Source organism: Hippopotamus amphibius, chromosome 5 (assembly GCF_030028045.1).
Source record: "Hippopotamus amphibius kiboko isolate mHipAmp2 chromosome 5, mHipAmp2.hap2, whole genome shotgun sequence".
Taxonomy (NCBI): domain Eukaryota; kingdom Metazoa; phylum Chordata; class Mammalia; order Artiodactyla; family Hippopotamidae; genus Hippopotamus; species Hippopotamus amphibius.
Window position 1 is genome coordinate 158,422,311 of NC_080190.1, and position 13,945 is coordinate 158,436,255.

Sequence of the window (13,945 nt, forward strand, 5' to 3'; positions counted from 1 at the left end):
GCTTCTGTGTGGCTATAACAAATTACCACAAATTTAGTGGCTTAAAACAATACAGAATTCATTAGAAGGTCAGAAGTCTGGCATAGGTCTCACTGGGCCAAGGTCAAGGTGTCAACAGGGCAGGGTTCCCTTCTGTAGGCTGTAGGGGTGGATGGTTTCCTTGCCTTTTTCAGATTATAGACTTTGATCTCATTCCTTGGCTCTTTGGGGAACCATTATTCTGCCCACCATAGTAGCCTTATGATTTCCATTTTAAAATAAGCTTTAGTGTAAGATATGATTTTTAATGGAAGGGTATAATAATTTCACTAACTTTAACAATGTTAGAGTTTTTTTTTTTTAGAGAATTTGAGATATATTTATGTTTAATGTACTAAATTTATAAGTTATTAATTTACTTGGGAATGCTTTGCTTATTAGGGTTGAAGCTTCTCTGAGCAGGTATTTGAAGTGCTTATTTTTTTAAAAAAGCAAATGTATTAGAGTTATAATTGCAGCTTTAAAATGTTTAAAGGAATTTTTATTGTTTGTAAAAGGACTTGTTTAGTCTGTTCAATGTGAGTTTATCAAACAGTAATAAAAGGCCCTCTTATTTCATACGAAAATTTACTAGACTTATAAAGATTTAGTTGAACTTAAAAGAAACTTTAATGAACACTAGGTCTCCACATTTGTTACTTTTTCAACTACCATTAATTTTTAACCAAGATGCTATAAATAGTTCCAGGCACATAAACTCACAGCTGATTCTGATTCTAGTCCAGGGTAAGTTTGTGGTCCTAAGTGAGACTTTCAGAAGCATTTTATGAATGTATGTGTGGGTTTATTCATTCATTCAGCCCAGGCACTATGCTAGGTACAAACACGATTACAGTGTAGCAAAGTCCATATGCAAAAAAGTGATACAGAAGATGAGATTTTCTCCCTTGGAGGAAGCTTCAGCCAGGAGGTGGCCCTAAGGAGAGATAGATGCTTATCAGACAGGGGGGCTGGGAAGAGCATTCTAGGTGGGTGGCATGGCCTGAGCAAAGATACGTGGGATATATAGGGAATGGTGAGATTCTGTGATCCTGTTGGGAGTTAAAAAAAAAATCTCTAATTATCCTCAGGTGCCTTTTATGTCACTTTGTGATGGAGAGTTAGTGGCAGGATCAGGGTGTGTTCCAGAGTAAATGTGTTGAGTCAGTCTGTCATCCATGAGTTAGTCACTTGAGCAGATCACACCCAACTAGGAAGGCAGTGCAATTCCTAAGCCACTTCTCTTATTGCTCAGGAAATTGTCATTGCTAACGTTTATGGAGCTCATATTATGTGCCCGGCTCTGAGTACTTTACATGCATTAGCTCACTTAACCCTCACAGCTGTAAGAAATAGATTTATTATCAACAGAATTGAGGAAATTGAGACAGAGAAGGGTTAAGTAAGGTGACAAATGTCACATTGCAGGTAAGTGACAGGACCATGATCTGAACCTCCTTCTGGAATGCTCATGCCCTCATCTTCTGAGGCTGGCTCCTTCTCCCCTTTCAACATCACTTCCTCAGAGAGCACCTCCCCTCCCCCCCACACACACCCACCTTGTTTTTCTGCATCTCAGTCCCTTGTGTATCCCCTTCATAGCACTTATTACAAATTAAATTTCTCCTCTACTTGTTTTTTTCTTTCCACTAGAATATAAATTCCATTAAGACAGAGACCCCCATCTGTCTTGTTCATCATCCTATGCACAGTGCCTTTCACAGAGTCTGGAATATAGTAGCTGTTCAATAAATGTCTGTTGATGAGTCAATTAATATTGACTTTAAAGTTCATTATTCCCTAAGCATTCTATTCTATGAATAGTAAGTAGAAATATCCCTTAAATATCCATTTCAGCATAATACTGTATTTCTGATTCAGGTTGGTACTCAGCAGTAAGCTTAGTTTTCTTTTTGTTTTTTAAGAACTTTTATTGAGATACTAACATACAATAAACTGCATATATTTAGAGTGTACAATTTGGTATCCCAATCTCCCAATTCATTCCCCCCCAACCCTCCCCGCTTTCCCCACTTGGTGTCCATATGTTTGTTCTCTACATCTGGGTCTCTATTTCTGCCTTGCAAACCGGTTGATTTTGTACCATTTTTCTATAGTCCGCACATATGTGTTAATATATGATAGTTTTTCTCTTTCTGACTCACTTCACTCTGTATGACAGTCTCTAGGTCCATCCATGTCTCTATAAGTGTCCCAGTTTCATTGCTTTTTACATCAGCAGTAAGCTCAGTTTTCTATGTATTCCTAGAAAATTTTACAATGGTAAGTTTCTGGGAGAAGGAATATGTCTCACCCAGCAAAAGATAAACATACTCAGTTTGATAAAAAAACTAACTTGAATTGACATGCACCAAAAATGCACCAGTATGTGTTGTTGGAAAAACATTTATTGCAATTCAGTGTCAAAAAATTTTTACAAAAATATGCCACCGTCTGGTACAAACAACTATAAAAAAATCAGTTCATCATGCAAGAAGAGAGTGCAAATAATCTATACAGAAGACAGCTCACACAATATTAAATACACATCTTTGCATGTAATTGGTCTAACCTTATACTTTTAGTTAAAATGTTCAATCCCCTATAGTATTTTTCATTAAAAAAGTACTTTAAATCTTCTAAAGCTTAGAACATGGACTTTAACATACACCCCCTCTAGCTAGGGTGATTGGCACTTGGTAGAATAAAGATGGCGCGAAGTGTTCTCAAGTGCAGAGCACTGCTTGGAGCCTTCTGTTTAACAGACTTGTGTATCATTAATTAAACAAACATTTCTATACCCAAAGACAGAAAAAGTCATGTTCGAACTCCAGACATAATGTAGCAGATGGAGTTTCAAGAAGTTCAGAGCTTTGAAGCAGCCATCCATTTTTGGCCAAATGGAGCAGGGCCTGAGTTTTGCGAGATCTCTCTGAAAGCTTTGTTTGCTGAGTTCAAGGACACTTTGAAACATGTCTAGCAGACAAAGTCATGAATATCGTGGCCCCTTTCTCCTTGCCGCCTCATGGAATAAGCCCCTTTTGCTTGCGAGGTTTAGAAGAGAGTGGTCTTCTAATGGGCAGAAGCTCATTGGATCTCACAGCAGGTACCAGGGAGATGGAAGGGATGGATTAAATGCACCTCTTAGTCTAAGGGGAGAGGAGATACCTGCTTGGTTTCCATCAGAACCTCAGTTTCTAGAAAGCAAACCAGCTGCTCAGCTGTTATCTATCTCAGGGGCCACCTTTATAATTAAAATGTAAGTATCCAGGGAAAAATGTATTTGTCAAAATATGCTGCTTACTTTACGGCAAGCAGGTTGTGTTCACTAGTATGTCATACAGCAGAGTCAGAGGTCTGTAAAAACGTCAGGGAGCTCCTTAACTTCTGCAGGAAGAATCAGAGACTTAAAATGTTTTTAAAAGTTAACAGCCAGACACCTAACACTGGACAGGAACATGCCTTCCACAGTGAAGGTCTTGGGAAGAATCAACTTAGGTGTCACGTGTGTCCAGCCACAACCAAAGGTGCAGGAGCAGGAGACACAAAGTCAAGGCCTCAGAAAGTCCCAAGTTGACGCTCAGGTCCACTGCTGAGTACCAGGTGGGTTGAGGCATGTCCCCTGAATATTCTGGACCTGCTACTTCATCCTGAAAGGCAGAAGGAATACCAGACTCCACCGTCTCTAACCTCCCTCCCAGCACTCAAGTCTGGGGGAGGAGTTTCCTTCCTTTGGAAAACCACGAGGGTTGATTCTCCTTAACAAAACAGAGAAGAAAGCATCTACAGAAAATGGTGAGTTTAAAGGAGTTACGATCTTGTTTGTTGAAGACATCAAGGGCCCAAGATATATCAAAGAGCCCCATCTCTGCATTTGCCTAGAGGTTCAGGGTGTTTCTGAGGTCTGTTTAAACACTAATAGGATTTTAGGCCAGCATCCAGTCAGAGGGATGGTTCACAGACTCAGAGAGTTGGAAACAGATTAAAACAAAAAAACACAAAAAACAACAGATGTCAACATAGAAAATGATGATAGAGTTTAGTTAAAAAAATTCACACATAAAATTACAGTTAAAAAAATTCACACGTAAAATAGTGTTTGCATAGCAAGACACAGTTGCCCTACAGCCTGGCAGAAATATATAAACTCAGGTGCCTATTTTATCATAAACATTGTATTGAACACTAAGAATGATATACTGTTGAAATGACTGAACTTCTTGTAAATCATACCACTTGCTTAGACAAATGAAATTCCAAGCTCTTTCTCTTCTCCCACATAAAAACAACAGAAACAAGGAGCCTCTGTTAAGTGCAAGCTCCCAAACAGTTTTTGAAGAGAGAACTGTGACAATAAGGCAATACACACTGGTTACCTTCCTTCACCATTGCCAAGTAAAGCCCATTCTTGCCTTGACAGTTTTGCAGTGTAAACCCAGCCCATCTAAAATATCTCCTCTGAGCCACTTCAATATAAAACTGATCATCACTAAACAAAGGTCATCTCATAACTGACCCTTTTGATCTCAAAACTGGAGATGTTTTCACATTGTAGTTTCTGCCACCATCCTCCCACGTGACTGGTCCATCTGCTGAAAGTAACAGCGTTGAGTAATAATGCGATCCAGTTTAAAATATCTGAATCTTGGTATAAATTGAGCCCTCCTAAGCTTCACATAGTTTCCTTTCCTCAAATACTGGGTCTTCTTCTCAAGAAACTCTAGGATTGCTGCTCAGAAACCTGTGCATTGAACCAAATCATAACATCCCAGGCATTGGCTTCTACTGTCCTGGAGAAAACGCTTTCCTTCTGGAAGTCCAGATTACTTTCATATTTGACATCAATTTTGAATTCTCCTTTACAGAGCTGGGGCGGGGGTAGGTAGGTACAGCAAAGACAGTAGAGCATTCTGTCTCTTCCAGCACTTTCCATTGTCATGTCCTTTTTGGCTTTTAGACCAGCAGTTCTGAGACAGAGATTCTTTGTTTTTGTTTTTTAGGTCAGGTTGTCCTGGGAGGGTTTGCGAATAGAAATTCTATAGACGGTTAGTGCCCAGGGAACAAGCATTTTTTTTTAACTCGCTTTACTTGCATGTGAAGTTCTGGCCATGCTTTACAGCCACCCAGTGGCACCAGCACAGATGCTCACCCCCGCTGGGTTCTTTTTCCCCAATGCCCTCCCACAAACCACAGCATCAAAGACACGCCACTTCTATTCCTTCCCCTCTCCCTCTCCACCTGCCATTTCCTTCCTTAATTCTCCTCTTCCAGTGAAAGGGAACCACAAATGTTGCTTTCTTCTTTTTTTATCCCTAAAAATTTTCCTTGACTCTGTCACACACCACCTCCAATTATGCCAAAGGAGATGGGGAGAGCCTGGAGTCACCATCTGGGTAAACACTTCAAGAAACCGTAAGCCTATCCCTTGTGGTAGGGCCGTCTTGCACAGATGCTCTTGCTGCCTGGGGCATGCTGTGCGGTTGTGAGCACTGTGGACAGTCCAAGTGACACTGGTTCTCCGGTTTTGTGCTGACAGTCAAAGCAGGCGACATTTCCTGCAAACCCGAAGGGGCCCAGGAGTCTCCATCTGCTCGATCAGCACGAAGGAGCGGAGGTCATGAGTTGGGGGGAAGATGTGCAAGGCCACGAACACCAAAAAAATGCCAGAGTCAAAGGTGCCAGAGCCCTCACAGCAACGATAATCCCAGCTCCACTCACATCTTTAAGGAAGCTGAGACCTTTGCGAGACCCTGCCTGAATTATGGAAAACCGACCTTTTAATTCCATGGTCTGGACCCTGCATTCTCAATGTGACCTTGGCTTGGAGGGAGAAGAGGGGGCAAAAAAAGAACCCCGTTAGGTGTTACAGTAGTTTGTGACCCTCCACAGCTTGACCTTACCCAACAAGATCTTATTCTTTGATACTTACTTCTGCTCAGAGTTGAAATAAGCAATTTACTTTTTTCTCCTTAGGGGGGTGATGATGGAAAAAGATATTAAGAAACCCTGGTGTAGGCACAGACCTTGCAAACTGAGGAACATCAACTAGTGGTTGAGCTCTCTTCCGGATGCTGGTACTTGGGTTGTACTTCGAGGGAAGGACGTGAAGGGGTCCTGCATCACTAGCTGGTCCCTTGGCTTGTTTCTGTACGTTCTTAACTATCTCTCCCTGTTTCAGGTCACCCCAAATTCAGCACCGAAGAATACACTCTTCCTCAACACAAATGTGAATCAAGTTCCTATTTCTGCTTCACTTCACGTGCCAAGGTCATGCAGGGTGGCCACTTTATTTAAAAAAAAAAAGGAAAGCAAATACAATCGCAAAAATATGTACATTGTTGTAGAAAAGCAAAGTTCTATAAAAAGTAAAAAACAAAAACATCCCCCATTCCCTCCCAGGAATATTGACTCAAGTCCTGAGATTTCCTTCTTTCACATAGTCACCTGCTGGTATTTGCCTCTAGCAAGTTCCCCTGGGGTTTGGAGCAAGTTAAGGATGAACTCATAGTACCTCTGCTCCCTATCTGGTTGGAATGCCAGGCTTTACTTTATCATCCTTGCAAGAAGCCCTAGCTCAGGTTGACTAAATTTTGGTGTTGGATGTAAAGAAAACTCCTCAAGTCATCACCTACCAAGAGGAACAGCAGCTGATATGTAAAACCTGTTTTACAAGTCTTTATCAGTACTCTGGCTCCAAACAGTCCCCAGAGATAGGCTTATCTGTGAAGATACCCCAGGAAGCCCAGACAAGCCAAGAAGTTAAACAGGGATAAGAAAGTCTTCACAGCTATTGGGTGATTAATTCCATCTTTTCTGTGGCCTTTCCATTTCCTCTGGGACTGTTTTTAATTGGCCTTTTGTTGCCCCCACATGAGCTACAACACGGAAGGAAAAAAAGGCATACGTGCTTTGGGGTTGTTCTAGAAAAGAGGCAACCCCAAAGAGTGTCCCATATGTCTCAAAAGGAAGCCTGACACACGATGAGATTGCCTCCAATATCTCTTTGTGTTTTAAATCGCTTTTTATGTGATGAAGAAAAAGAAAAACAGAGACTGCCTACTGGACCACACGCTTTGTCAGAGCAAGCATTGTAGCTTTCCGAGGTAGACTATTGTGCGGTATCTTCAGAAGATAAGGCCTTACACCCATGCGGGTTTAAGATGAGTGGTGCTTCCTTTGCTTTTTCAAAACAAACCCCAAATCAAAACCCAAAGCCCAGGGATTTCTCATATGTAGTTTTTCTTCTTCCTTTTTTTCCAACAAATTTTCACATTGTAAAGAGAGCGTTCTATCTTGTATTCGGGTTTTGCCCCTTTCTTCCACATCTCTAGGGAACTATAAAGGAGTTTCAGTGAAGATCAAGAGAATTCCATTTTCACCGATGAAGCAGAATTCCTGCCTTATAGTCTTGCGGGCAAATCCTTAGGAAAAAAAGTCTATTTACAGTATTTCTGCTTTTCCATACCAATTCTAATGAGACGTCCATATGCTTAAATTCCCAGCCAGCAACTGCATCTCTGCCCTCCAGTGTCCTCTCAATGACTTATCTCAGATGTTTTGAGCCAATGTCTAAAATGTACACTATTTACAAATGAAGTGTCCAAACTCTGTATTCCCAACCATCCAATCAGCAGGGGAACCTTTCTGAAGTGTTGTCATGTGCTGGGATTCAGAACTTGAACAAGTTGATAAAGTCCTGGGGTGAAAGTGAAACGGAGCAGCTCTCTGGATGATTGGCTGTGCACGGGTGATCGGTGCCCTGGAAAGGAACATCACGGTTAGGGGGGGCGTTCTCGGCAGCATCTCGTTGGCTTGTAGCACCCTAAGGCATCGCCAACCTCAAAACAACATTCCTCTATCCAGAACGCCCTGCACTGGAACTTCCCTGGCAGTCCAGTGGTTAAGACTCCGCACTTCCACTGCAGGGGGTGCGGGTTCCATCCCTGGTCAGGGAACTAAGATCCCACAAAAAACTAAAAAAAAAAAAAAAAGAAAAAGAAAAAGAATGCCCTGTGTTATGGATGGAAAAACTAAAGAGCTGTGTGTGTATGTATGTGCGCGCCTATGTACAGAGAGATGGGGGAGTTTGGGGGCGGTGGGTTGCAGAAAAAAAAAACACAAGGGGGTGAAGGAAATGAAGGTCTTTGAAAGTTTCTCTCCCCAGGGCTGAATCCATTTTACCTTCACCTTCAGCTGGGGGCTGGAATAGTGAAGAGCAGGAAGGTATTTGGTGAGACAGTGCTTGGGGCCACTGGCTCTCAGGGACCAGGCGGCAACCACCTCCAAGACACATACCTTCCAGGAAAGAATGTGGCAGTGTCTGCAAAGCTGAAGGGTGTCTCCATACTGCTCTTTCCGTGGGTAACATCGCACAAGTTTAAAATACATCTTCTTCCAATCCAGCTGTCCTTTGTCTGACAAAATTAATCGCTTGCGGATCTAAATATCAAACAAATAAAAGTAGTTCTAAAAAGTTCTACTCTTGCCCCTTTCCCCCCTTTTTCATCTATACCCTGGCAACAGCTAGGGGAAAAGTAGCAAAGGTATAAAAAAGTAGCTTCTGAGCTCTACCCAGTGAAAGAAACAATAGCTTTTAACCAGTCTTTGAAAGAAACAGGTGGGCTGGTAACGACTTACTGGTGATTGGTACTAAATTGCATCTGGATGATCTTGAAAGTTTAGGTAATCTCAATAAACAACTTCACTCTTTGCTTTGCTATAGACTTGAGTGATTATTTCCAAGGAGATGCAGTGACTGCTTGACACAGTGACTCCATTTTATATCTAAATATTAGTGGCTTCGTGAACAGGACTTGTTGAACTCACACTTCTATATAAAGAAGTTGGAAAAAAAATCTGAGGCAGTGCGTGGAGGGGAAAACAGCCTAGACCTGGTGTCAGAAGACCCAAATTCAAACCCAAGGCCAGTTTCCTCATCTAGAGAGCACTCCACTAATTTGGATATGTCCCTTAGTCACTTGTGGCCTTAGTCCCTCCATCTGTTTGAAGTGGGCATAATGATAGCTACCCTTCCCTGGGTCACTAGCACAAAATGAAATAACATCAGTAAAAGTCCTTTAGCTGTAAAATGTCATAAAAATGTAAGTTACATTGTTAGAGAAAAGAAGGACTGGTGCCAATTGATGACTTTTTTTTGGAGCAAGTTGTAAATGGGAATAGGTTAAGAATATAAGTTTGTTTTTTTTCTATTGAAACACAAAATTATTTAGATTACTGAAACATAAAATTATTCGCAAATATTATCTAGAAACTCCTTGGACGGTTTTCTAGTCAAACCAGGGAGTCCTGGAGGGTAGGTTTGAGAAGGATGCCAAGGAAGCTTGAGGGTGGCAGGCAGAGAGGGAGAGAGGAAGAATGGCCATGGCACTGCACCGACCTGCCGCTCGGAGAAGTGGTACTGGCAGAGCTTCTTCCATAAGAGACGATCCTCACTGAGCACGTGCAGGTCGGGGGCCGCCTGGCCCAGGCTGACCAGGTCTCGCCCGTCGCTCAGCCTTTGCATGATATTCAGTTGTAAGCACAAAGGCAGGTCGGTGAAGGTTAGGCCTTTGAAGGCAGGCTGCGGGGAGAAGAACTGTGTTAAGTTGCAGGGCAGAGAGGAGCAATGCACCAGGCGATACCCTCCAAGGTTGCAGCTGTCCCCTCCAGCCGCAAGCTGGCTTATTGATCAGAGATCAAAGCAGCAATTCTCCCTACCCTAAGTACAGAAACAGGACCCGTGACTGGTCCCACAAAAAACAGCCTGGAGTGGCTCCAGCCGCAGGGATGTTCCTAAGTTGCACAAACCTTTACGCTTTAAAAAAATGGAAATGTAGTTGACATACAATATTATATTAGTTTCAGGTATACTACATAGCGATTTGACATTTGCGTACATTATGGTCACCGTGATAAGTCTAGTAACCATGTGTCCCTGTATAAAGTTATTACAATATTATTGACCATATTCTTTATATTGCATTTTACAGCCCCAGCGGCTCATTTATTTTATAACTGGAGGTTTGTACCTCTTGATCCCCTTCCCCTACTTACACTTTTACCCTGAAAGATTCTCTTAATAGTGCACGCTGCATTCCTGTGCTTCACTCAGTCACAATATTCCCTCCCTTCCCAAAGGACTCACTGCCCTGGCAGAGAAACCCCCGCCTCGGATCTCGCTGCCCTCCTCCTCGTGACCGCTGATCCCCCCGAGCAGGTTTTCTCCCCAGCCCTCAAACACACTGCCCACGAGGCCCTCAGACACGCTGCCCACGCCTCTGCTCGCCCACACGTGACTCTTCCTCAGATGCAGTTCAAACTCACTTCCTCTGAAAGGCCTTTTCTGCTTTTGGGACTCCCTCAAGCCTTAGCTATTGCATCTTCCTAGAATTCCTATGATCTGTTTCAGAAGCTTTTTGCAACAACCTCCTTATTGTTATGTAATGCAACCCATCTCCAAAAGAAAGCGTGAATGGAATATTCCTGCTAGAATATAAGCGCCACGGAGGCAGAAATTTTTGTGTTTTCATTGCTATGTCTAGAAGAGTCTAGAAGTGTGCTAGCATATAGTAGGTACTCAATAAATATTTGTGGAATGATGAATGAAACTCAGATAATTAAATAGGTAAAAACAGCAACAACAGAAAACTCTGCACTGGTGTGTGTGTGTGAGAGTGTGTATGTGTGAGTGTGTGTGTGTGTGTGTGTGTGTGAGAGTGTGTGTGTGTGTACACACATGTATGCACACTTTGGAAATGGCTGGTCAAGAACCTTTCTGCCTAAGACATACCATATCCCTGAATTTATATTTAAGCCCTTTACTGTTTAAATTTTGATGAGCTCCTGTTATTCCATCCAGACCTAGATTCTTGTAGGCAAGATCTAAGCCTGTATCCCTTGCAGACTAGCCCAGCACAAAAACCCTCTTCTGAGTGTCTATTATGCCTGGCACTGGAGTTGCTGCAACGGGCAAGAGACCCACAAATATAAGCAAATCATTATGGAACAAAGGTTAAATGCCATCAAGGAGATGAGCGCCAAGTGCTATGGGAACAATCTGTACAGAAGTTCTTCAGTGGTATTTGTCGCTATTTCTTGGACAGCAACTGGCTGCTGCCATCTGGATAAGGAGTCAGCACAAATCGCTCGAGACCGTGGTTCCTTGTTCTTCCCATGCTCGTCCTGTGTGAGCTCTTAAATTTGAACTACTAACATTTTTAGCTCAGTGTTCTATCACCTCTGGAGGTCACAAGAAAAAAAAAAAAAACAAAACAGGATGAAGAAACTCTTCCTTAGCTGAGGGGAAAATATTCTGGGAACGAGTATGGAGGCCCCGCTTCGAAATTTTAGGGAACTGAACTCTGGACAAGGCACATCAAGGCTGGAACACACAGGATTCCAGGGGGACACACAGTCTCGGCAACTCCCTCCCATGTCTCCACAGAGCAGGACAGGCAGGGAAGGTGGGCAGTGGCAGGGCACCTTGGGAAGCTGAACGATGGAGAAGAATGGGAGGTGGCATGGGAGGAACATGGGATGCACAAGCAGCAGGTCCAGATCCCAGATGTCCTTGGGAAACCTGAGTCTCAGTTTCCCTAGGTCCAAAATGAATTGGCTTAGAAGTCTCGGAAGAGTTCTTCCAGCTCCAGCAATCTCAGACTTGGAGTGGCTTCATCTTCCTAACTCATCAGAAGTGTCTATGACTTGACAATTTATATTGTTCAGGCTGCTGGGCTGAACTTTCAATTGTTTGCAAAATTCAGGACTTTGCCGGACTGCAGAAGGTCCTAGACCTATGTGCCATTTATCATCTGCTGCTGATCATATGAGCCAATAAAACTGCCATGAGATTTTCTTTCTGTTTCCAGCACTTCAAAGCATCTACTTTTTTGGTTAAAACTCCCAGGCCAATTATTACATGAACTCCTATTAAAGTCCACTTGGCAGAATTCACTCTCAAATTTTCAAACCTGAACTTTTCCAAAATCTCTGCCCAGACCCCATGCTGAGCCCTTACTCCTGATAAATGATTAACTGCTTGCGTGCCTTCTTCTATTTGAATATAAACATATAAAAGAAAAAGAAGTCACTTTTGCAGCCCCTATCAAATGTTTGGCTAAAAATCTTTTTATAGTCACCCTACCCAGCCCCCAGGTTCCTAAACTCTGCCTTGCTCACAGCACACTGTGATTCTATTTGATTTTTTTCCCCTACAAGCCAGTTCTCTTAGATTTATCCCCCCTTTGTTCTTTATTACATTAATTATTTTTGCCAATAAAAATTGGCTCCATAGAATTAGATAGGCAATTTTGAAGGAAAACAAGATTATGTGCTGGGAAGATACTGATAGAATTTTGGCAACTAGAAAGCAATTACTGTAAATGTCACCTTAACATTTTCATGTAATAACATACTTCTCTTTGGTCCAAACTGTTAAAAAGTAAGTTTTAAAATACAGTCCAGACTGAAGTAATTAAGTCCCTTCTCTCTCTCTCTCGCTCTGTCTCACTCTCTCTCGGTCTTTTTTCCTCTGGAGAGCTGGGCATTTGTGTGAAAACCTCTTCAGGGCTCCATGGGTTCCCAGCACTGCTCTCAAAATAATGTAGCTCAGAGCCAAGGCAGGTTGGGAAGGAGGGCAGAGGAAGGAGAGTGTGATGGGTAAAAGTATAGCCTCTGCAGACAGGCCTGGGTTCAACCCACATCTTACAGGTAGGAAGGCCCTGGCCAGATTATTCTTAACCACACCGTCTGATTTTTCTCATGAAACAATGCATGGAAGTACTGCACACAGAGGCCAGTAAATATTAGCCATTATAATGACTCCTACTTACAATTAGTCACTAGATGAGTTAATGAATACATTAGAGGACTAGAAGGGTGTCTGCCACAGAGTGAGCCCTTCATAATACTAACAGCTGATACAATACTGAGTATGTGTCAGGCATTGTTCTAAGTGCTTTCTTTATATATTAATTTATTAAATCTCATACCAGTGCATTGAGATAGGCATGATCGCTCCCGTTTTCCAAATAAGGAAAGTGAGGCACAGAGAAGTTGAATCACTAGCCCCAGATCCTGCAGCTGGTAAATTTTCATCCTCATCTGTACATACAGGGCAATATTTTCCAACTGCATTTCTCTGAACATTGAAGAAGTTCTTTAGGTAGGTGGTGAGAGGAGAGTCCCCTTCAATCATTTATTCATTCAACTAAAACTTATTGACTGCCATCTGCTCTGGTCCAGGGACAAGGAATAGAGCAGGGAACAAGATGGTAATGTCTTTTCTTTGTGGAGTTTATAAACCAGTGGATGAGACAGGAAAGTGAATACACATATGAGATGATTTCAGATCATAATAGCGGCTCTGAAGAAGCTAAGATGATAGTGGCTTCGATAGGTTGGATGGTCTGGGGAGGCAGCTAGCTTAAAAGCCCTGAGGCAGGACCAAGTTTAGAGTGTGCAGAGACTAGCTTGGCCTGGCTGGGGTGCCATGAGCAGAGAGCAGAGTGAGATGAGCTTCAGTGTTTGATCTGTCCTGCATGGGATTTCACTGGATGTAAAAGGTTTGCAAAAAAGCTGGATCACTGCATAAATAATTAGAAAAAAGCTGGATTGAAAAAAAGTTTGGAAACCACTGATGTTAAAAGCCTTGCCATTTTAGGAATAAGGAGCCCAGGGTTCTGGCCTCAGCTCTGGCCCCGGCTGCTGTGTTACTTGGGGAAAGTCATTGGGCTTCTCTGACTCCCCGCCCCCCGCCCCCTCACCCTCACTCCGTGAAGGGTAATTTCAACTACAATGGGTACCTCCCAAGAGAGTTTGTAGATCAACAGAGGGGGGCTTTGGGGAAGTAAGCCCGTGGACGTGCAAGGTACATGGGCAGACGTGGCCAACGGGGGGCTCCTGTGAGGTGGACAGAGAGAACAGAGGC

The 13,945-nt window shown here is 42.7% G+C and overlaps 1 protein-coding gene across 1 annotated transcript in view; it reads right to left on the bottom strand.

The window, feature by feature from the left end:
* Nucleotides 1-2,408: 2,408 nt before the first annotated feature.
* Nucleotides 2,409-13,945, bottom strand: part of FBXO32 (F-box protein 32) — a 34,531-nt gene continuing 22,994 nt past the window's right edge. Inside the window, exons 7-9 of the mRNA XM_057735881.1 lie at nt 9,416-9,598; nt 8,314-8,457; nt 2,409-7,777 (exon numbers count right to left, since the gene is read on the bottom strand). Of these exons, the coding sequence (XP_057591864.1) occupies nt 7,688-7,777; nt 8,314-8,457; nt 9,416-9,598 (417 nt within the window). The 3' untranslated portion in view covers nt 2,409-7,687. The remainder of the gene's footprint in view (nt 7,778-8,313; nt 8,458-9,415; nt 9,599-13,945) is intronic.